Below are 24108 nucleotides of genomic sequence, written 5' to 3' on the forward strand. Positions count from 1 at the left end.
AGTGATTGATCGATATCGGCACCAAAGTGTCGTCTCAAGCAGCAAATAAAAGAGAAAATTATCATCGGTCAAACAGAAAAATAGAACTGACGTTAATAACATCAGTGATTAAAACAAATGGGTTGGTGCTGCACTCAGGTCAGTTTCCACTTTCAGGAAGAGCTGAGGATCAATATCTGAAGACAGGCAATACGATCAGGTGTCACAGTCTAAAGCTTCCCCCTGGAACACAGACCTGAGATCAGTTTTCATGCCCACGGCAGAGTACAGTATGTGTGTTTTACTGTTGAATGTTCTGTGTTCAGGTTCCTGCTGGTGCTCTCCTGTCTGGTCCTGTCTGTGTTCTCCACCATCAAAGAGTACGAGAAGAGTTCAGAGGACGCGCTCTACATCCTGGTAAAACCTCTCAACAGCACCGTTTATCTGCAGCTCTCAGTCTAATCTGATCTGAGGTCAGCTGATGAACTGGAACATTTCTGTGAATAGAACTTGTGATTTCTGATATTTATAGCTCCTCTCCTCCTGTGCTTTGATATTTTTTTTTACTTCAGTTCATGTTTCCTCCATGTGGGCTTGCTTTAGCAGCGGCAGCAGCAATTAACCGATTAATTGGTGAGATGATGTGGATGAGTGGTTACAGCACATCCCATTGGGTTGGCATAGGGCAAAGTGGTAATCGCCAGTTTGATTCCTGACCCCGATAATCTTTACTGGATGTCATTCCCCCAGCCACTCTGTCCACTTTCCTGTTTCTCTACACAGTCTGTCCTATCAAATATAGGCATAACATGCCTCAAAATATCTTCCAGATTCTCAAATGTGAAGATTTCCTGTTCATTGTAGCGGACTCCATCTAGAAAATACTGATGAAAGAAGAAAGAAGTGGCTAGTTTTCAGCTCTAGTTGGTTGTTAACAGTGTGTTGTTGCTGTTGTTGTTTAACAGGAAGTAGTGACCATCGTGGTGTTCGGGGTGGAGTACATGGTGAGGATCTGGGCTGCAGGTTGTTGTTGTCGGTACAGAGGATGGAGAGGACGACTCAAATTCGCCAGAAAACCATTCTGTGTCATAGGTGAGTCTGGTGAACAACATGGTTATACCTAGACAGATGTGTGTCATGATCTTTTACAATGACATTAACAAATCAGACAGGTGAGTGTCGTCATGACAACATGACAACATGTTTATCCTGGGTAAGGTGGATCTGATGACTTGAGAGGCAGTTGGGAATCAAACTACAAGTTCAAAGGCAGAAACAAGTTCACTGTCGTAGGTAATCAAATGGATACTTGCAGAGATGTGCAAATCAGATCTGAGTACCTGTAACTATTTTCATTTCACTCACTGTTCCCAAAAGTATGGCAGGTAGAAACACACTCAGCTGCCAGGGTGCAGCTCTCCGAGCGCGGTTGGTAATTTGTTTATGGTGCCATAAATAAATTGGACGCTGTTTTCTTTGCTCAGCTCTTGGCACCACAGAGAGAGTCTTTTTTTCTTTTCTTTTTTAAATGAATAATGGGAATTGGCCTGAATCAGCTCTACAGGTGTTGCTTGTGGATGTTGTGCCCATGACCTCCGACCCGTCTCTCCCTCTGACCTCTGACCTCTGACCTCCGAGCTCTGACCTTTCTCTTCCAGACATCATGGTGCTGATCGCGTCCATCTCAGTCTTGGCCGCGGGGACTCAGGGCAATGTCTTCGCCACGTCGGCGATCCGGTCTCTTCGGTTCCTTCAGATCCTGAGGATGATCCGGATGGACCGACGAGGAGGAACCTGGAAACTGCTGGGATCTGTGGTCTACGCCCACAGCAAGGTAAACTGGGAAACACCTGTGTTCCCCTCGTCACCTGTCTGTCACTTGATGCCTCTAAAATTGAGAGCAGTTGAAATGCTCACATGTAAACTGGCACTTCGACTGCTTTCATATGCAAATCTAATTATCTATGTATGTATATATAGGCGCTAGGGTTCACCCAAACCTCCTGATCACCTTCCTTATTGATTCAGTATTTAGCTGCAGGGAGAATTAGGCATGAAACATGATGTGGTCACATGGGTTAACTGTGCGTGCGTGCATTTGAGTGTGTCTGTGTGTCAGCATTATTGGTTTCTTGGTATCATTTTGCTGACATCTGATCGTTTCCATTGATCTCGCATTGTATTGATCAATGTTATCGATCACCTCCTACCCCATCCTCCTCCTCTCTCTCGTGTTTCTGGTGTCTCATGTCTCAGTGTCAGTTTGTTCGGATCCTACAAAGTGTGTGTGCGTGTCAGAAATAAATTCAGTGTACGGACACGATGTATTGTTCTTCACCTGTCTGACTCTACCGAATCTAATCTTTCAGTCTACCCTAATGTCTCTCTCTCTCTCTCTTTCACTTCCTGTATGACCTAATGTCTCTCTGTCCCTCAACTTTTTTTCATTTGAATTCAATAAGCTTTATTGATGGATTTATCGGATGAACAATATCACTGAACCTTAAAATGTGAGGAATGAAGAACATAATTCATTAAGACAGTTGTTACTTGGTCGGTCGCTCCAGTGTCACACAGATAGCTGTCATAAGTTAACTTGATTTTCTTTGATTAGTGGTTGAAAAGCAGCAGGATTGATTTGAAGTTGAACAATTGGCTGTTATTTGATCAGGAGAGCTGACAGAAGGGAACCTATTCTGATTGGTTTGTTTGATCTGCTTGTAAAGTTTTCTTCTAACTGCAGAAAATGCACCAAGTAGTTATTTGATTTGACGCTCCCTCTCCCTCTCAACAGAATTAAATCAGATTAAATTTACAGAACAGTCGCAGAACAATATGACAATGACATCAGGAAAACAAAACTTGTGGTAAACCAGTGTAATTACAGAATAATCTCTCACTCAATCTGAATTGATGTCTCTCTCCCCTCTGCAGGAGCTGATCACAGCCTGGTATATCGGCTTCTTGTGTCTCATTCTGGCCAGTTTCCTGGTTTATTTGGCAGAGAAGGAAGACAACGCACAGTTTGAAACTTACGCTGACGCACTGTGGTGGGGACTGGTGAGGCCAATACATACTGATACACACAATAATTCACACAGACACACACACACACACACACTGTGGCAGATGTTAGGACAACGGGCAGTCCTGTTAACATGATGTGGTGGATTTAAACGGGACTGAGAACTAGCAACAACAGGACACAACATCTGTTTAATGTCTTCAGTCGATAGGATTTAAACTTATACGGTTTAATCAAGAATTTCCTAACCTTGAGTTCTGATTCACTGATCTGGTTTTAGTCTCTGATTTATGAATCCAGGGAAATATTTCACTATTTTCAGTGATTTAGATTTAAAATGTAATTAATCTTCTGATGTGACTGATTGGTCCATTTCTGTCTCAGATCACCTTGACAACCATTGGTTATGGAGACAAGTTCCCCATCACCTGGAATGGACGTCTTCTGGCAGCAACTTTCACTCTGATCGGAGTTTCATTCTTCGCTCTGCCTGCTGTGAGTAACTCAAATGATCAGACAGAGGCACTGCCTCCCGGTTCATCCAGCTCACCTGGTCTCCTGTTACCTGTCCATGTGTCCGTCCTCAGGGGATCCTGGGTTCTGGATTTGCTCTGAAGGTTCAGGAGCAGCACCGACAGAAACACTTTGAGAAGAGACGAAACCCAGCAGCTGGACTCATACAGGTGAACCAACACTATGACATCACAGATCACGCCCACCTGCACACCGACCGGTCAGCTGTGGGGAAGTAGGCGGAGAAGATGACCGTGGTTTTATTGCCAACGTAGACTGACCTATGATGTTCACACATGATTCCAGCTAGTTATTCAGCCCTGTTGCTGATGTGGCGGTCAGAGCACAAAAACACAATACATGTATAATTTTCTTGTGTCATCCATCAGATGAAAACCAATCCAAACAGTGTACTGCTGCTCTGAAATGAGTTAAATAGATTGTATCAGGTTTAATTCTGGATTTTATATTTGTGTGTCTTTGTAGCCATTACGTCAACAGTGGTTCTTTTCACTAAGTGGCCCGGGACAGATAAAAACATGAATCACACCTTAACACTCATGCTGTTACAAAGGTTTCCCTTGGTCAGTCTTAATCCAAAGAGAAGAGTCTGCATCTGTGAAGGCTTTCCTGTTTTCCAAGTGAAACTTGAAATAATCCAATTTAAGTATTGAGCGTAACACACATTAGTGTATCTCATTTCTCAGTCAGACTCTCACTCTCTCCTCTCTGGCTGTTGAAGGTCAGACTCATTTCTTCTGACAGTGTTTTTTCAGACTTCAGTCTGTCTGAGCTCGTCATCTGTGACAGCTGCTGGCTGTCTGACAGATTTCCTCTCTGATTAATTTCTGCAGTAAAGAAGTCCGACACACTGTAAACGGAAATGCTGACTGACTGATTGAAAACACTTACTAGCCTCACAACATTATGCCACAAACAACCCAACGTCTCAGAGTGGTTGTGGAGATATCGGAGACACAGCTAATTGAATCTGTTCAACATCTCCAAAGTGGTGCTTTTACAGCAGCTTATTTCCTGCAGTGTTAACATCTTTTTCATGGTTTCTATAGCAACAACCACTCCCTTTTTGTCTCTAGGCGGCATGGCGGGTTTATGCCACAAATCTGACCCGAACAGATCTGACTTCAACCTGGGATTATTACGAGAGGACAGTTTCTGTCCCCATGTACAGGTAGGACTGCGCCTGTGCACCTGCAGACATCTTTGTTTTATAGTCACTTCATATCCTCACATGTAAATCTGTCTGTCTACAGGTTGATTCCTCCTCTCAATCAGTTGGATTTATTGAGGAACCTTAAGAACAAATCGGGACTCTCATTCAGGTCTGAAATGTAACAAGTCACATAAATAAACAATTTACCAAGTACTGCAACAATAATAATTATAAGTAAGATAAACGTATATGAGACATTTGTGGGCTATAAACCTTCTGTACAAAACAGACAAGGCTTGATAAAACTGAGCAAACACACCACAAACTGCAGGGAAAAATCTAAATTTAATAAACAAGTCCATGTTATAAATAAGTGTTGTTGATATTGGCATTTGGAAGCTCACAGACAAAATTAACGTTGTCGATGACAGTCTTATAAAAGGAGAAAAAGAGGCACCCAATGAAGGTGAAGAGTTTTTGTAGATGAGACATAGATGTTTATGTAGCGGGTGAAAATTGGTAAATTTAAGGTTTAAAAGTTGAATGTGCAAGTCAGTGTCAATGACCATTAACCAAGAAAATTATTAAATTAAATTATTAATTATTAAATTCTAACAAAACTATAATAACAACCTGTCTATATGTCCCTGCAGGAAAGATGTCCAGACTGAACAATCTCCCAGGTGGGTGTCCAGAGTCCTTGTTCACTCTTACGTCAGGAAAATCCTCTACTGAGACCCTAAAACCTCTGACCTTTACAAACAGGCTATTCAAATCTCCTGAGAAAGGATTTTCTTAATTCATCGGATATATTTAACCATCACTGATAGAAAGTAACAACAAAATACATCTTGTAACTTAAAGGGATAGTTCAACATTTTGGCAAATTGGCCCATTGCCATAATTGCTATAGTCATAGCAGTAGGTTCATTACCTTTAATTGTAGGTGTAAGCTATTTTCAGTACGGCGGAGCGCAGCAGCTGGCTGCTCAGAGCTACGCTATGGAGGCTAACGGAATTTCTTGGTTTCCCTCATTAAACTCATCAAATTCAACATCCCAAAACTCCACAGCGCTTTTGTAGACAAGTTGTGACCTGCACAACCACCACGCTATGAGATAATGACGGAACGATACGAAACGGAGCCGTTTTCGAGGTAAATTCATACAAAACCGCTGATGCGCGTTGCGTTCAGGGACAGTTTTTCAGCAAGCAGTCTCCGTATTTACCCTGTATTTACCTCGAAAACGGCTCCGTTTCGTATCGTTCCGTCATTATCTCATAGCGTGGTGGTTGTGCAGGTCACAACTTGTCTACAAAAGCGCTGTGGAGTTTTGGGATGTTGAATTTGATGAGTTTAATGAGGGAAACCAAGAAATTCCGTTAGCCTCCATAGCGTAGCTCTGAGCAGCCAGCTGCTGCGCTCCGCCGTACTGAAAATAGCTTACACCTACAATTAAAGGTAATGAACCTACTGCTATGACTATAGCGATTATGGCAATGGGCCAATTTGCCAAAATGTTGAACTATCCCTTTAAGTTGAAACAAGGTTTAAAGGTTGAAAACATCAAATTAATGCACAAGGTCCAACTGAATCTGTGTGTTTGCAGTCAGAAGGTCAGTCTGAAGGAGAGGGTCTTCTCATCGCCGAGGAGTTCAGGGACCAAAGGAAAAGGTTCTCCTCAGCATGGTGAGTCAAACAACTAAAATCTTTAAGATGTTGATGTCATTGGACAGTTCATTAAATGAATCAGGTTAATGTCATGTTTCCTATGATGTGGAGCAAAGTCTTGATGAGGACACAGTAGCTCTGATTATGTTGTGTCCTGTACTTGACCTCGGTTTGTCCTTCACTTCTTCCTCTCCTCAGTGGCTCCTACAGCCCCTGGTGGTACTCCTGGTGTGGGTCCTAGTCCTGGAGTACCTGGAGGTCCAGGGGGAGTCCAGGCCCTACGGCGGTCCCCAAGCCTGGAACCCAATCTGGAGGACAGTCCCAGCAAGGTCCCAAAGAGCTGGAGCTTTGGAGAACGCAGCAGAACCCGACAGGCCTTCAGGATCCGCGGAGCTGCCTCCCGCCAGAACTCTGAAGGTAAATGAAGGCGAGTCAGAGCCGAGAGCGAGGACTGGTCCTTTCAGTCCAACTGCTCACTCAAGGTACTGCAGCTAAAAATCATTTTCCCACTGACCTCCATTATAAACAACTAGACATCTGTAAAATGGACACATCAAACTGCAAACAAGCTTGGGTACGAGTTTAAAACTCTCTAGACTCACTCTCAATGAGTAATTCTCAGTTCACTTGACTGGGCACCAAGTCCAGTGTCCAGGTCTTATAAATCGCCCAGGAACCACAGCAGCAGTGAGACGTCTGAGGTGTGCTTAAATGTTTTGGAGGTAGATGTGTTATAGAGTAAATTATATTTTTGTTAATCATGTATGCAGAAAAAAATGCTTCTTCAGGACACCATACTTAAACTTAATACATGCCAGAAACACATTAAGTCAGTACAAACTTTTTAAAACAAGTTTAATGTTATTTATACAGTGCAAAATCATAGCAGTATTACGTTAAAGCACTTACCAGAGTGAGCTTGGGGGAAACCGAACACTTACCATCGTGAGCAAGCACTCAAAGCACAGTGAAACCAGACACCTGCAAAACCTGACATGAACCAAACATATGATTTGTTACTGGGATGAGAGGAGATAAGGAGACAGGGAAGGAAATGGGGAGAAACAGACCAACCCTCATCATCTGGGAAAACTGGTTGATACAGGACCTGGGTGTTTTATATTGGATCTACCTCGTTTTAGTTGGATTTAATTGGCTTACACATGATTGCTTTTTACCCCTTGCTATTTAACTTAACATTCAACAACTGAATCTCACATGATTTTAGCCTTGTGATAGCAAATACTTTCCCAGTAGGCTACTTGCAGTCTTTATGCAAAGGTAGGCTAACAGTTTCCCTCTGCCTCTAGTCTTTGTGCTAAGCTAGGCCCAGTTTTCCTGCGCAACCTATGTTTTTGCTAAGCTTTGCCAGTTTTCTCTTCTTGTACACCTAGACTTTATGCTCCTGTTTTTGTTTGTGCTAAGCTAGGCTAACAATTTCCCTCTACCTCTAGTGTTTGTGCTAAGCTAGGCTAACAGTTTCCCTCTGCCTCTAGTGTTTGTGCTAAGCTAGGCTAACAGTTTCCCACTGCCTCTAGTGTTTGTGCTAAGCTAGGCTAACAGTTTCACTCTGCTTCTAGTCCTTGTGCTAAGCTAGGCTGTCAGTTTCCCTCTGCCTTGTGCTAAGCTAGGCTAACAGTTTCCCTCTGCCTCTAGTGTTTGTGCTAAGCTAGGCTAACAGTTTCCCTCTGCCGCTAGTGTTTGTGCTAAGCTATGCTAACAGTTTCCCACTGCTTCTTGTGTTTGCGCTAAGCTAGGCTAACAGTTTCTCGCTGCTTCTTGTGTTTGTGTTAAGCTAGGCTAACAGTTTCTCTCTGCTTCTTTGTGCTAAGCTAGGCTAACAGTTTTCTCCTACACATCTTTGTGCTAAGTTAAGCTTTTCTAACAGTTTCCGCCTCGCCTTTATGCGACTATAGGCTAACAGTTTTTGTTTGCATCTGGTCTTTGTGCTAAATAATTATGTATCTGCACTGAAATTGAGAATTGAATGAATTTGGACTGTTTTCTCTAAGTCTGTAAACGCCTGCGTATCTGACCGGTGTTTGTTTCTCTGTTGGTGTCCTCTGCCCTGACGATGATGGTGATGATGATGATGAGTTCCCTGCTGAAGGTCTCTGTCTCCTCTGTCTCCTCCTGTAGTGCTGATAGAGATGCAGGATGAAGAGTTCAGACAGAAGAACTCCCCAGGTCAGAAAACACGCGCACACACACTGAGCCACGCTGCTCTGTTATCCCTGTTTGGGATCAGGGTTGGTCTCTCCAGAGTCAGAGCTTCTACTCAAATAAAACAGGTTCAATCAGGACACTTGGACAAGTTTGGTTCTTAACATCCAGTTAAAGGCATAGTTCAACATTTTGGCAAATTGCCCCATTGCCATAATTCCTATAGTCTTTCGAGTAGGTGTTACCTTTAATTGTCGGTGCAAGTTATTTTTACAACGGCGGAGCAGAGCCACATGCTCAGAGCTACGCTACGGAGGCTCATGGAATTTCTTGGTATCTGTCATCAAACTCATCAAATCCAACAACTCCAAAACACTCTCAGGGACAAGTTGTGACCCCTGCTTGCTGAAAAACTGCTCCCGATGCGAACGCGCATCAGCGGTTTTGCATGATCCTCGAAAACAACTCTGTCTCGTAACGTACCATTATCTCATAGCGTGGTGGTGCATGTGTATGTCACAACTTGTCCACGAGAGCGTTTTGGAGTTGTTGGATTGTGTATTTGATACATACCAAGAAATCCCATTATAATGGGATTAGGGATTATGCAAATGGAATAATTTGCCAAAATGTTGAACTATCCCTTTAAAATATTATGGTTTGGAAGCAAAACTAAAATAATTAGGGCTGTAGTTCGATTAAAAAACAAACAAACAAACAAATTACTTGCATAATAAGCAATTATTATAAATAAAATTCTTAATGTGGTGGCAGCAAAAAGGAAGTACTTAAAATCATGTATAATATTGTTTTTTTCTTTTAAAGCTTTGAACACAGACCATCATGTGATATATAGATATAGATTTCCATTGACACCATTGAGACCATTAAAATTTACTGTAATGTGAAAGGCATTTTTACTGTACAGTAAAAATAACAAAACTAGGCTCAAAAGTGCCAGCTGTATTTCAAAACCATCAAGGCCATTAAAATGTTCATCTTCGATATTACTTGCACCGATATAAATGATATGAACAAAAAATGTGTGCCAGTTGAATAGTAGTCCATGCAAATATGAAATAAAGAACAAGTAAAGTTTCAATATTTTTTGAATGAATGCTGCAGTTCAGTGTAATGATGGACTGAACCTGAGAAATGCTGGACCTCATCTTAATCAATTCTTCTCCCAGGATCCTCGAAGACATAGTAAGTTTGTGGGTTTTGAGTGATGTGCTGCAGTGTCACATGGTTCAGGTGGGGGGTGCTGGCCGACGCTTCTGACAATGATGTTGTTGTGGTTTCAGAGGCCAGCCTGCCAGGAGAAGACATGGCCGACGACAACAAGAGCTGTCACTGTGAGTTTGTTCCTCAGGATCTGACCCCAGGGTTAAAGGTCACCATCAGAGCCATCTGGTACGAACTGTTTGGTTTTTATTTCACTCAGAGAAATCATTTTACTTTATTAGCTTATCTGCTCATCATTCATCGCTTTGCTCACCTTTTTTTGCTGGTTATTATGCACTGAATCATTCTGCTTTTTATTCACATTATTTTGTTTTAATTTATTTTTGCTCACCCCAGGGTCAAAGGTCATCATCAGCTGTTGGGTAAGACCAGTTAGTCTGACCTCAAGTTAGCTTCACTGTTTTCTGTTGTTTCACTGTTTTCTGTTGTCTGCCACTATAGCTCCTCTGTTGTGCTGTTTGGTAAGACATTTCTTTTATTATTATTATTTTATTTTATTTTTTATCCCTTTTGGTGGTGTTGGTGTCCTACAGTCCACTGCTCCCCTCCTGTTTGACCTTAAACCTTCAGATCTGTAGGAGGTTCTTCAACATCAAACAGAGGTTTGATGCAGTCTCAATAGTCTGGTATTGGAACCAGGACCGGTACTTGTACTGGATTCTGGATTAGCACCAAAAGTCAAGTATTAGTAGAAGCCTGGTTTCGGTCTATAGTTTCTCATTTTGGCTTCACCATGGTCCAGGATAAGTGACCAAGCTGTAGACTAATGGAGGCGACCCGCATCAGGACTGTGTCTCTGAAGATGAATCTGATTTGGCTTGACAAGTGATGGACCATGTCTGTTCCTGTCTGGTCAGCTGGTTCTGACAGTATACAGATAAAATCGTCCAGTGCGATATCTGCAAAGACTTTGATCTTGACTTTGAAATATGCAACTGATGTGCCTGACTCATGATGCCATCTATTGGTTGTCGGTGGAAACGTACAGGTGAATGAACAGTTCACTTAGTGCTGGGTTCCTCTGTGAGCTCTGCAGTCCTCCCTCCACCTCCATTCAGGATCTCACCAAACTCTGAGCTAACCTCTCTACATGGAAACAAGACCAGCTGTTTGCATTGACTTGATCAGTCTACACTCCAAACCAGCTCTTAAAGGGATAATTCAACATTTTGGCAAATTCGCCTATGCTACAATCCCACCTTTAATTATCGGCGCATGTCGTTTTGAGATCTGCGGGACAGAGTAGCGAGCTGCTTAGTTAACACAATAGAGGTGAATGGTACAGGTCCACCCTCACTCAAAACTCATCAACTCCAAAATGCTCTTGTGAAGAAGTTGTGACCTGCACATTCACCACCATTCTCAAAACAACATGCACTGACAATTAAAGGTAATGAACCTACCTCTATGACTATAGAGATTATGGCAATAGGTGAATTTGCAAAAATGTTGAACTACCCTTTTAAAGGACTTTCCAGGTCTAGGAGATCAAAATAGTCTAGAGTCCAGACTGTCCCTAAGAGAGACTTGTCCAGACCCAATAGACGCCACATGCCTCATGCAACTATTGTCTGATCCCACCAGAGGTCTCCCCAACCATCAGCAGTTAGCTGACATCTGACTTCCTGTGTTCTTTCTCTCCCAGCATCATGCGTTTCATGGTATCTAAGAGGAAATTTAAGGAGAGTCTTCGTCCCTATGACGTCATGGACGTGATCGAGCAGTACTCAGCTGGACACCTGGACATGCTTGCCCGCATCAAGAACCTCCAGTCGAGGTATGACACTAAATTTCTGACCTCTGACTCCCAACATAATGCTGCATCTGAGGTTTCTTCAGCCTCCAACACCGTCTCCTGTCTTCTGATTGGCAGAGTGGATCAGATAGTTGGCAGAGGAACGCCGATTGCAGACAAAGACCGTCCCAAAGCAGCCGGTGAGGAGCTCCCTGAGGATCCGAGCATGATGGGACGGCTGGGGAAGGTGGAGAAGCAGGTAACCAAGAGCCACTGTTAAATGAACTTTAAGCAGAGCAGAGCTGAAAACTGATGTCATTTCAGCCTGGAGTCTGATTGGTCCTCTGCTGGTCTCCTGTCCTTAGGTCCAGTCAATGGAGAGAAAGTTAGACTTCCTGGTTAACATCTACATTCAGCGAATGGGGATACCTCAGGCTGAGACAGACGCCTACTTCGGATCCAAGGAGCCAGACCCGGCCCCGCCCTACCACAGCCCGGTGGATCACCTGGAGAAGAGCCAGTCCACCACTAAAATCCTGCAGTCAGTGTCTACTTTTACCTTTTTTACCTTTTACTTTTTAGACAGAACAGAGCCAGGAACACACAGTTACAGCGAGTGACAGGGCAGAAACAGTAGCGTACCAGAACCTGTCACACCAGAGATGTTCCTGCACCCTTCAGTTGTTCACGCTTGTTTACATGTTGTGTTTGTTTGTTTACGTGTTGTGCAGGGTGACTGGTGACCCTACAGAGAAGTCCCGGGTCGTCACGAAGATGGTCCGTTCCAGCAGCTCCACCGGACACAGGAACTGCAACGCCCCCAGCTGCCCCCCCTCCACCTCCTGGCAGCCAATCAGCTCCCAGCTCCACCAACAGCCCCCACACCCTCCTCAGCGTAGCCATGGCAACAGTCCGAGTCCCGTTGGAGACGGGTCACTGGTTCGACTCCCGCCGCCTCCAGCTGGGGAGCGACACGGCGGGAACCGGTCGCATCGCCACAGCACCGGGGAGCGAGGGGGGGCCGAGAGACAGGAGAGAGGGGCAGGGGGAGGGGGAGGGGGTGGGGCCAGTGGGGCTGAGGAAGGAGGAGGAGAAGGAGGGGAGGAGGCGAAGCTGGACAGCGACGCCTCCATCTCCATCCCGTCAGTGGACCACGAGGAGCTGGAGCGCTCCTTCAGCGGCTTCTCCATCTCCCAGTCCAGAGACAACCTGGACTTCCTCAACAGCAGCTTCTACTCCTCCACCAACCTGGGAGACCACCGGGGGGGAGGCGACCACCGGGGGGGAGGCGACCACCGGGGGGGAGGCGCCAGCGCCCGGTGCGCCACCGTCCGGCCGTACATCGCCGAGGGCGAGTCAGACTCTGACTCGGAGCTCTGCGCCCCGTCGCCTCACTCGGACCGGGCCTGGACTGGACCCAAGTAGAGCTGAAGGTAACAACCAGGGCAGAACCAGCAGAACCCTTAATTTCAATTAAATAAAATGTGAATGACAACTGTGAAACTGTGAAGTGAAACGGAGTCAAAAACTTTTAACACCAGCTGGAAGGTCAAAGTGAAGCATTGCGGGAACAAAGGGATCATGGTGTTTTTATTTGTGTGAATGTTTTAACGTGTATGGTTAATGTTTGTCCTCACCGTCAATGACTGGTTCACTGCTTCAGGACGCTTGCACCCGATTGGCTCACTGCTTTAACACACTTCCATTTAATCATCACCATTTACAAAACTCAACACAATAATATATCAAGGAAACAACTGACTGACACACCACCATGACAACAGACACTGACATCTCTATTTCTTGCACAGAGCATTATGTTTATTTTGCCCTCTAAAGGCAGTGAGTGATAACCACAGCAGGGTTGAAGGGTGGTGATGTCGTCATCTAATGTGATTTTATTCTAATTATTTTACACCAAAAATCACTCAAAAAATTCCCTGTCGCTTCCCCAAAGAGGAGTAATGTTTATTATTAATCCACACTCTGAATTATCTTGCCACTTGCCAATTTTTGTGTAAGATAATATTCAGTTAACATAAACCTCAAAGGACTACTCAAAGATGAAATCTTCGCTTCATTGTTTTTATTGTTTCCATCTGGTTTTTATGTGTAAACAGGACGACCCTCTAAAAGACGTCTAGGATGGCCACACACATCATATCATGCTAACAGACTGAGGCTACTAATACTAACAAGTGCCACTATATTAAAAACATGTTTAATTCAGTCTTTAGACTTTTGCACGTAGTTTTGGAAAGTTGATGCAAGGACATAACCCTCTCTCGAAATGTATCACATTTTTTAACAGTTGCCAAACTGTGATTGAACAGTCACTGTTCAGGGGAGGGGTTTAGTGAACTGACAGTTATGGCTCCCATAACTCCCATATCACTTCATTGCAGCTGTCTTACACAATCATGTCATAAAACCGTAAGTACGTATATATAATGTAACCATCCAACAGTTTATTCTTCTATAAGTAATATTCATTATTAATCCCAACAGTTCATTAAATAATGGCAACAGGAATGATATTTGGTTGATGGATGAATTTGTGAATCAGCCACTGAATCTGTCCAGCAGGGGGCAGTCAGGACAATCAGTCACTACAGGAAACCAAAATAAGATACACTTACCAAAATAAAAGTCTGTTTTACCGCCTGAACTCTGGATGTGGGGCTCACCATTTCTTACCAGCAGTGGAGATAAATACAGAGTTTGGGGGGTGCTACAGGTATCATTATCAACTCCCACCCCCTGAAACCACACATAAAGGTTCAGTGTGTATTTCAGGTTGCATCAATAATCAGACTGATAATCATCTTCATCATCAGGATGAAGATAAACGGTAAATGCTCAGCTGACAGATCAGTTCTTCTTTGATTGGCTGACAAAAGTGACTCGTTTAGTGACCTGCTGCTTGCTGACCTGCAAATTAGACTGAATGTAGAAACACTTTATTTAATGTTTCTGAAGTTAAACTGATTTGCCGTACTCTTCTGATTTTATTTTTTAGACTCTTTTGAAGGATTTATGTCATTTATCTGACCGTCAACCTGTGTTGAAATGTTTAAAACTGTTCTGGATACATTTTCAAAAACAATTATGTGGAACTTTGTTGTTCAAACAACCCGACAGTATTAAGTATCAAACTTTGCTTTTGATGGTTACCCGTAGCCTAGGTTACATGCTATTAGTTACTTCAAAATTCTTAAAATGAGTTCTGGAGAAGAAGCTAAATCTTTGTGTTAATCTCCTTTCTGCAGCCGAGACTGTAAAACATACACTGTATCTTTGTACAGAATGTTGCCTGTTTGATTGTATTTCAGTATAAATAAACCTTTAATCACAACAAACCTGATTTCTGAATCACTGATGATCATTGGATTAATTATTAATTTGTAAAACATTGCCCAGGTTTGAAAACAAAAGTACTGTCACTGTTTGAATGGACATTGAATGGCTTGCTTGGATATGGTGCATCTCTGGTCTGTTTGTGTGGTGTGGGAAAGTCTCTGGTTGATAAACGCATCACCATAGTTTTTAATGATAATCTCAATGTTAGGTCGAAAACTGCCCTTTATTGAAAGTGCCCCAAGATGACTTCTGTTATGATTTGGCAATTTACTCATTAACTTGACTTAAATTCAGTTAACGTCAATTACTAGATTGTAAAATGCTCTTTAATGCAAAATGTTTGAGACTCCTTGTACATTTAAGAAAAAAGGGAAAAAGAACCCCAACTGCTTGAAGAAAATTTGCAGCTTTTAATAACCAGATATACTCTTTTTGAAAATTAAAAGAGACGACCAGAAGTTTACGTGGAGTTTGGATTTACACCTGCAATTTATACTCTATCATGCCTCGTCTCTTTTTAAATATATGGACATATAAAAACCCACATTGTACATTCTTTAACATTAACTTTTTAAATGTATGTTAAGGAGTCAAACTAAACTCCAAAAACTAGAGGCGTTTTTATCCTCTCTGCAACTTTATTTAAAAGTTCTTCAATGAACTTAACTGGAAAACATTTACACAGGGAATACAAAGAGACAAAACATGAAAAAGTGGGAGAACTCCAGGTGGCCATCTCGGTCATCACTTCTTCTTCTTATTGAACCTGACAAAGAAAGCAGATCTTCAGCCACTTTTACTGAACAATCTCAACTATGCAGTGGACAGAGAGAGTGAAACTCACCTGGAGTTGCCAGGACGCTTCCTGTCCATACCGAGCCGCTTTCTGTCAGCGAAGGACGGTCTGTAACAAGACGGACAGGTGAGACAAGTCTACAGACAGGCAGGTGTGCACTGAGAGGACAGGTGTTTACTGAGAGGCAGCCTTACCCTGCTCGGTAGTGTTTCAGAGCCTTGCTGCTGGTGTTGGTCAGCTCTTTATCAAACACTGATTTCCTGCCTCCTTTTTTCGCTTTCTGATTGGCTGCTACAGAGACGAGACGAGAGAGATGGGTTTAGTGCAACTGCCACCACAGTGGCTATAGAAAGTATTCAGACCTACTACCTTTGTGTTGTAACTTGTTCATCTTAACTCAATCAAAAAAAGTGTGAATAAATGTTAAAAATCAACTACTGAAATGTAGAATGTTTCCTATGTGCCTATAAGTTAAGTTCAAAGTAATTTTTTTCATGTTTATATTGAGCTGGATATTGTTCATTGCATATTTTTTATTAACCAGACAACAAGCTATTTTAGCAGCATTTAGCAGACAGTTCACATATAGGCTTCGTCAGTGTATTCTTATTTAATCAGTATGTTTATGTATGTGGGGGTTTCTGACCTTTAGCAGGCGCCTCCTCCTCAGGCATCGCTCTCGCTCTCTTCGGTCGTCTCTCTCTCTTGGCGGCACGTTCAGCAAACATCTGAGCCTTCAAGATCTCAAACTGAGAGCGCTCCTCAGCCTGACAGAGACACGGTGAGACACAGAGAACAAGGAGGACATGAAGAAACGGATCAATAGAGACCAAAACATCACATAAGTTATGATACATGTAACAAGACAGCACCACCCATGTGATGTGTTATTACCGTCAGCTCCTTCTTCTTGCCATCCTTCAGGAACTTGTCTCTCTTCTTCTTTCCTCTGAGAGCGAGATCGAACTCCTGCAGAGCCTTCGACACTGATGAAGAGGAGGAGGAAGAGCAGCTCGTCAGTACAGTTCAGGAAACTGTAGCGGGTGAAGTACAGCACAATTTGTATTGACACTCACCGCGATTCTGTTTTCTCTCTTGTTGTGTTTGAAACCAGACTCTCTGTGTTTGAGCTGAAGAGGCGGAGTCACCGAGACGCTTCTGAGCCACGCTCAACTACACACACAAAAAGACAAAATATATATATATATATAAAAAAAACATTATTTAGTAATCAGAATATGATTAGACACCGGTAGTTTAAAAAACCCTTCAGCTTGTCTCCACATGATTTATGAAATTAAAACACATCTGCGTGTGATTTATTGATCTGTTTCAACACAGCAGCTAGTGTCGCTCGCCAGACGCTCCTCCAGAGAAGAGCAGCTAATGACTAGATTTACTACAATACGTTACTATGGCAATCACAGTTAGAACCCTGTAAGACTCCATAGTAACCCTTTAATGTCGTTACTCTGGTAACTCAACAGCATCTCCACAGCAACCACACAGTAACCCGAGGTGAACATTAGTAAGTCTAAACTAAGTAGCTACTAACTGTATAATTATTACTATACAGAGACCGTAAGCAATGCATAGGTTTATGGTGTGAAGTATTTAACTCACTAACCAGTAAATACTACAATACCCATGATCCTCAGCTGCTGTTGTGATGGAAAAGAGGTCAGGATCAGATGGTGAACTGATGTAAACAGCAGAGCATGAAGCTCTGCGACTGGCTGTTTGTTTCTATGTTTACGTATTAAAGCAGAAGTAAGTGGTCCGGTCGTTTTCGCTAAGCTTCAAGTCACAACTTACGACTTTGTAGCGTTCCAGGCAACCCACTCGTGTTTTTCCGACCTGTTTTACCGGTGAAAGTGCACTATAACGGCCACTCGTAACTTCCGACCGGTGAACTCGTACCAGATCGAACTGGTACAACTTCACGGTCGGAAAAATACGAGTTTCCTTGAACGCACCATAACAGTCCTCGTCCCTACGTCGCCACATTCACGGCGTTCCTTGGCTGCACACACAGCCCTGCATGCCGTTCTCTCTCCTCATTGGATAAAAACTGTAGGATACGATAAATGTTTTCTCCTCGGCTCAGAGCAGAGCAGAGGGACTGACAGACCCGTGTTTCAGACCAAACACTCTATGTAAGTGATTGCTGTCGGAAGATATAACTATTTAAGACTTATATTAACACAAATATATCACTTACTTCTGCTTTAAATATATTAGATTAAAAATGTTGCAGAATTCATTATTGGATGGTAAATTACATGTTAATGAAATGTTATGGCTTGTGCTACACAGACACTTCGACAAACTAAGTGACGAGTTGATTGACAAGCCGATCCTCCCTTTTCTTCTGACTCGAGCTGATTGACTATTGAAAACACAATGTGAGAGTGCTGAGGTGTGTCAGGTGTGTCAGGTGTACCTTGGCCTCGGACGCAGCCAGCTCTCTCTCCTCTTTCTCCAGCCTCACCACAGCATCAACATCTTTCTCCAGTTTGGAGATCAGATCTCTGAACTTCAGGATGACCTCTGGGTGACAGAGGGAGAGAGTTTAGTTACAGCTTCTTCATCTTTCTGGACTGAACTACTTCCCAGACACACTGACAACTCTCTCCTTCCGTGTTTCGTACCTGGCGGCAGGACTCGAGCCTTCACACAGTTCTTGGCGGACTTCACCACCTCCTTCAGCATCTTCCTCTCAGACTCCCCGACCAGAGACACCGAACGCCCTGAACGACCGGCTCTCGCTGTGCGGCCGACTCTGTGGACATAGTGTTTGACTGTGGACGGCATGGTGAAGTTTATCACCTGAGAGGCAGACAGACAGACAGACAGACAGACATGTCTTCAGATTTATTTGCAGGATCCAGACAGAGAACGTGAGTTTGTCGAAGTTCAAATCCATTTTTTTAATAGACCAGTAAGAGCTTCTGTTTATTAACAAGACTTTAGTAACTCTCACCGTTTTCACTCCGTCAATGTCCAGACCTCTGGCTGCTACGTCTGTTGCCACCAAGATGTCTATCTGTTCATCTTTAAAACGCCTGGGGAACACGGAGAACAAGGACAGAAAGGGTTAACGGAGCGCAGCAGCTGGCTGCTCAGAGCTACGCTATGGAGGCTAAGGGAATTTCTTGGTTTCCCCTATGAGATAATGAGGGAACGATACGAAACAAAGCCGTTTTCGAGGTAAATACAGGGTAAATACGGCTTTGTTTCGTATCGTTCCGTCATTATCTCATAGCGTGGTGGTTGTGCAGCGCTGTGGAGTTTTGGGATTTTGTATTTGATGAGTTTAATGAGGGAAACCTACTGCTATGACTATAGCGATTATGGCAATGGGCCAATTTGCCAAAATGTTGAACTATCCCTTTAACAGACGTAGGCACAGACATGATTCTGGAGGTTCTCTGTTTGTGAGCCTGGGTTTCAGTCTGTGGGTTTCAGTCTGTGTACCTGAGGTTCTCCAGTCTCTGGCTCTGGCTCAGCTCTCCGTGCAGCTCTCCGACCTTCAGGCCCATCAGCCCCAGCAGGATGTGCAGCCTGTGAGCCTGTTTCCTCGTCTGAGTGAAACACATCACGTGATCCTGGAAGGTTCGGGTCAGCAGAGCTAAGACGAAACACAACACTCAGTTACTCAGCTGCAGCATCAGTACTAGTCATAGTAGTAGTACCACTCCTGTAGTAGCAGTACTGCGGTTCGCTGCTGTATAACCGGGACGCACCGGCCACCACCGCCTCCCTGTCTCCCTCTCTGTTCGGTCGGATCCTGACAAACTCCTGTCGCAGGAACGGAGCCACGTCCGTGTTGCTGTTGACGAAGATCCTGACTGGCTGCTTCAACGACACCGCTGCCAGGTCCTTCACCTGCAGCAGACAGAGGTCACATCGCATCGCATCACATGACTCGTACCGACACACCTGGAGCCGCAGGTCACATGACACGGGTACAAGCACGAACCTCGTCCGTCATGGTGGCGGAGAACAACATGGTCTGTCTGTTGTAGGAACACAACCTGATGACCTCCTTCATCTGCTCCTCAAAATACTCGTCCAGCATCCTAAGAGACAGACACACAGAACCACTCAGGTGAGTTATTAGTTGTTTTAGTGAAGCTTCCTCTCCTGCAGGGGTCAGTGGGTCGGTTTCTGCAGCAGTTTTGTGCAAAATAGAAGCTATGTCTTTTAGAAAGATTGACACTGCGAACTTTCTTATTTAGAGATTCAGAAGAACATCAGCAGTGTGAGAAACCACAGTCTCTCCAGGACCAGGACGCTACAATAGAATTAAAACCAAATTAATAAATGAATACATTTCAATATTCCCAAAATGTGACTTTTTTTGAAAGTTGTGTTTCCATTGCTTGTATTTTTAAGTTTGCTATTCCAAATCGCACATGTAACAGGTTAACAGAAACACACCTAGCATTTACCTGTCAGCCTCGTCCAGGATCAGGATCTCGATGTGCGACAGCTCGAAGCTCGGTGTGTTGTGGAGGTGATCGATCAGCCGACCGGGTGTAGCGATCAGGACATCTGGCCCCGCCCTCAGTGCTACCTCCTGAGACTTCAGGTCCAAACCACCTGGAAACAGGATGAGATAGGTGAAGTCAGTCTCAGGGTCCAAGTCAAACTTGCGCTTCATGCAAACCGTATTCTGATTGAGCTGCTCCATATTCTGGTTAAGGCAATATTCCTAAAAGGTTGTTTACATGTGCATCAGCATTATCTGAATAAACTGGCAACACTCACTAGTAGTTTACATCATGACATATGAAGTCATGACATATTTCAGCGTTTATGTTCATCCAAACATTTCATAATATTAATTCCTCTGGAAATATTGAGCAGAGCTAATGGTCATGTCTCTATTTGTTTACACACATGACTTAAACACCCATAAAGATCATGCTTCACCAAGAAGTTGGCAACTGCTGCAAAATGCTGAAAAAACTCCAATGGGAATATTTAGTGAGTGTCTCAATAATACCTGTGAGACTGGAGTACTCTACATTTCTCAAGACAATTATTGTTTCGTCCAAATATTGCCTTTTCTGACTAAAGGTGACCAGAAACTGATGTTTACATGGCAACATCTTATTTGGGGTTAATATTGGAGTATTGCTCTGAACGTAAACATAGACAGTGTGACAATAAATGAGTAACCAGCCATCAGACGTACCGACAGCCAGGCAGGTGGTGATGGACGTGAACTGGGCGAGCTGACGGGCCACAGAGTGAACCTGGATGCCCAGCTCTCTGGTAGGAACCAGAACCAAGACCCGGGTCACCTGGGATGTCCTGGGCTTGTAGACCAGACGCTCCAACACCGGCAGCATGAAGGCCGCCGTCTTCCCTGAGGAGAGGAGACGATGATATTTAATATTTATTCATCCGGTCCCAGTTTGGTGAACCGGTTCCAGGTGTAACCACGGTACCTGTCCCCGTGGCAGCGCAGGCACAGAGGTCTTTGCCCAGCAGGCCGACAGGAACGCAGGCCTTCTGGATGGGGGTCGGCTGCTTGAAGCCCAGGGCGGTGACGGCCTGCGGCGACACGATATGATGTCACAAACATCAACAACAACAAAACCAAGAAAACCTCGTAGAGACACGGATCATCTCGTACCTTCAGGATGGGTCTGGACAGGTTCATATCGTCAAACATCAACTGATCGTCGTACTGAGACGCATCTTCATAGAAGGCCTCTGGAGCCTGGACAAAAAACGCACACATCGGTTACCAAGGTAGGGACAAGGTAGGGACATGTGACAGCACCAGCTCCTCATCCTCACCTCCTCTCCTGCCTTCCTCTTCTTCCCACGTCGTTCTTTCTCTCTTAGCGTGTCTGCAGGAAACAGGAAGTCAACGACACAATTATATAAATAATTGGAATTTTTATATTATATATACAGTATATACAGTATATATATATATATATATATATAGTATATATATTTATTTTGGGTTGTTGTTTTTTTTTTTTCAAATTTTCATTTTAAATTTCTGTTCCAAGCTGCAGTTTGTTTTCAGTGTCGTTTAAATTAAATAGTTGATTATCGGGGTACTATCTCTAAAAGGATCTTTCAGCTTCTTGCCATACTTCAAAATAAAAGCCTCTGCTGAACTCACCAGATTTGGTAAGAATCTCCTCGTCACTTGAGTCAAACTCATCATCATCATCATCATCATCCTCTTCATCTTCCTCCTCATCTTCATCAGCTTCTCCAGCTGCAGGCTTTACATCCTGCTCTTCATCCTCTTCCTCTCCCCCCTCCTCCTCCTCCTCTCCCCCCTCCTCCTTGTTCTCGTCTGCAGTATCTTCAGCAGCACCAGCTGATTTCTCCTGCAGGTCAAAACAAATGTGAGTTTACACACAGAAGAAGTATTTGCACAGACAGTGTTTTTTAATCAACAAAAGGCAGGTGAGGCATCGACGCCATCGACTCACCTCAGCTTTCCTCTTCTTCCTGATTTTCTCTATTTTCTGGTCCAGAGTCGTCACAGTTCTCTGCAAATACACAACACTGTAAATATATGGTCGACTGAGAACAACAGAGGGAACCTTATACGCCGTGTGTACAACATATACCTTCTTCTTGAGCTGTTTCATGACGTCGGCCATAACCCAGTCGTCGTCATGGTTCAGGCTGTCTCTCTCTCCAAACTGAAAGTCAGCATTAAAGTCTTTGGACCCTGAATTCTTCAGTTTCTTCTTCCTGTTCAGGATGATCTTCTCCTCCTAAAACACACACAAACACAGAGAGAGAGAGAGAGAGAGTTATAACAGACAACAACACAACCATGCAACTGTTAATAAATAAACCCAAACAGAAATACTTAATAAACATAACAAACACAGTCAATATACAACAAAAACAACCGTCCCGACCCGAGTACCGAGTAAATCAAATAAAACACATTGGGACATGTTCCCTGTGTTGTATTGTTTTCATTTCATTTCAAAGGCTAATCCTTCAGTTTTAACATAAACCCATTTGATTTAGTTGTTCCTAGATGATCCAGACTTATTTTATTTGTTTACAGGCCAGTGGTCTGAGCTGTGTAGAGTCTATCGTATCCGCAGCTTCAGAGGTTTCGGGTTCAAGCTACGAGTTTATATTTGTTTATCAATCCGCGGTAAATAGCTGTTTTTCAGCCGGAGTCTGGTTCACCTCCTGCGGCCTGCCTCGACAGTTTTCCGGGGACAGTCTCGGCTGTGTGGCCGGGTCAACTCACCTCCTGGTCGGACTCGCTGTCGGGCTCCTCCGGGCTCTGCTCCTCGTCCCGGATGGTCCCGATCAGACCCAGCTGCTCCAACATGTCGGACCACACGGCTACAGACAGACCCGGACCCGGTCTGCGTCTGGATCTGGATCTGGATCTGGATCTGGTAGAAACGGCACCTGGGAACCGGTCCACAGTTTTCTCCACACACGTGTGTTGACGGAAACAGGAAGTGAGTACAGTTTACTTCCGGCTCATGGATCTTTTTTTTTTTTTTTTTAACAAACTTTATTGGTTCTGTGTGTGTGTGTGTGTGTGTGTGTGTGTGTGTGTGTGTGTGTGTGTGTGTGTGTGTGTGTGTGTGTGCCTGAAGCTCTGTGTGGCCCTATATGGCCTACTACTGTGCTGTCTTTGCCAGGGCCAATTTCACCTTTGACCTTGTGAGGACACTTTGAGAACTTGGCTAAGATTTTTTTTTCCTTTTTAGGTTTTTAGGTTCAGATTCTGGGTCAGCTCTTTTGAAGTAAAACATATATTTATTCTGTCCACAAATAACACCCCAATAACACACTCACACTCCCTCTCTCTCACCCACACACTGATTGATCCATAACCAGTTGATTCCTAGGAAGCTTAAATTTTCCTGGAAAGAGAGACGACTCTCTGCCACAGTGACCTCACAGTGAGGTTACCAAAGACAAACTTAAAGAAGACAGAAACCAGTAACAGAAAACACCTTGAACACAAAACAATAAAAAGGAGTGTTTACATGAATAAAGGCTTTACAGCCCTCAGGCACTGTCTGTTCTGTTTAGTGGGCACCAGGAGGGGGACATGTCCTCCTCTCTTATTGTTTCAGGTAGCTTTTCTGTTGACTGTTCAGACTGAGATGTGATTCATCTGTGGTTACCACACCATGACTGTTTAACCCTGGGTTTTACCTCACAGGCTACATGCAGCCTGCCTTGCATGGCTGAGTGTTGGGGTTGTGTGGTCATGTGGATGCTGGAGGGACGACTTGCAGACATTACGCAGGGCTGAATAAGTACCTCACTCCTCTGCATGTTTTCCGAGTAAATACACGCAGGTTTGGTTTTATGCACCAGTTCCCTTAATGCAAGACAGTTTTTTTCCCCCAGGGGTGGATGATAAAAACAAACCTTGAACCTTGACATCATGGAAGTCTTCAGTTAATATTTG

General features: G+C 43.8%; 2 protein-coding genes across 5 annotated transcripts in view; one reads left to right on the forward strand and one right to left on the reverse strand.

Annotated features, from left to right (window-relative positions):
* The window catches only part of kcnq2b (potassium voltage-gated channel, KQT-like subfamily, member 2b), a 15568-nt gene extending 2363 nt beyond the window's left edge, over window positions 1-13205 (forward strand). Inside the window, exons 3-19 of one of the 4 annotated variants that reach the window (XM_085776820.1) lie at window positions 306-396; window positions 945-1071; window positions 1638-1813; window positions 2914-3039; window positions 3389-3499; window positions 3592-3687; window positions 4615-4709; window positions 4792-4860; window positions 5345-5374; window positions 6302-6381; window positions 6562-6780; window positions 8503-8550; window positions 9831-9939; window positions 11417-11548; window positions 11645-11765; window positions 11872-12047; window positions 12238-13205. In XM_085776820.1, coding sequence (XP_085632946.1) covers window positions 306-396; window positions 945-1071; window positions 1638-1813; window positions 2914-3039; window positions 3389-3499; window positions 3592-3687; window positions 4615-4709; window positions 4792-4860; window positions 5345-5374; window positions 6302-6381; window positions 6562-6780; window positions 8503-8550; window positions 9831-9939; window positions 11417-11548; window positions 11645-11765; window positions 11872-12047; window positions 12238-12931 — 2500 coding nt within the window. In that variant the 3' untranslated portion in view covers window positions 12932-13205. Of the gene's footprint in view, window positions 1-305; window positions 397-944; window positions 1072-1637; window positions 1814-2913; window positions 3040-3388; window positions 3500-3591; window positions 3688-4614; window positions 4710-4791; window positions 4861-5344; window positions 5375-6301; window positions 6382-6561; window positions 6781-8502; window positions 8551-9830; window positions 9940-11416; window positions 11766-11871; window positions 12048-12237 lie in introns of all 4 variants that reach the window. The other 3 variants (XM_085776817.1, XM_085776821.1, XM_085776818.1) reach the window with 3 other exon arrangements.
* A 2056-nt stretch (window positions 13206-15261) lies between these two features.
* Window positions 15262-23126, reverse strand: ddx27 (DEAD (Asp-Glu-Ala-Asp) box polypeptide 27). The gene is made up of 21 exons (XM_085776822.1): window positions 22921-23126; window positions 22274-22423; window positions 22133-22192; window positions 21814-22027; window positions 21477-21529; window positions 21310-21396; window positions 21122-21227; window positions 20866-21039; window positions 20117-20267; window positions 19645-19744; window positions 19409-19550; window positions 19140-19293; window positions 18646-18727; window positions 18314-18491; window positions 18106-18212; window positions 16739-16835; window positions 16557-16648; window positions 16309-16429; window positions 15857-15953; window positions 15711-15770; window positions 15262-15632 (listed from the first exon to the last, which is right to left on the reverse strand). Exons 1-21 carry the CDS (start codon window positions 23002-23004, stop codon window positions 15611-15613), a joined length of 2331 nt encoding a protein of 776 aa, XP_085632948.1. The 5' UTR covers window positions 23005-23126; the 3' UTR covers window positions 15262-15610.
* Between the last annotated feature and the right edge of the window lie 982 nt (window positions 23127-24108).

This window comes from Trachurus japonicus, chromosome 5 (genome assembly GCF_045865225.1).
Source record: "Trachurus japonicus isolate A0001 chromosome 5, Traja_1.0".
NCBI classification, from domain to species: domain Eukaryota; kingdom Metazoa; phylum Chordata; class Actinopteri; order Carangiformes; family Carangidae; genus Trachurus; species Trachurus japonicus.

Excerpts from the sequence above, each read along its gene's own strand:
- ddx27 (XM_085776822.1), bottom strand. The coding sequence starts at position 23,004 with ATGTTGGAGCAGCTGGGTCTGATCGGGACCATCCGGGACGAGGAGCAG. Across the intron at positions 19,551-19,644 it reads CCGCCACCATGACGGACGAG|GTGAAGGACCTGGCAGCGGT; the intron begins GTTCGTGCTTGT and ends TGTCTGCTGCAG. Across the intron at positions 16,649-16,738 it reads AGAGAGAAAACAGAATCGCG|TGTCGAAGGCTCTGCAGGAG; the intron begins GTGAGTGTCAAT and ends CCTCTTCATCAG.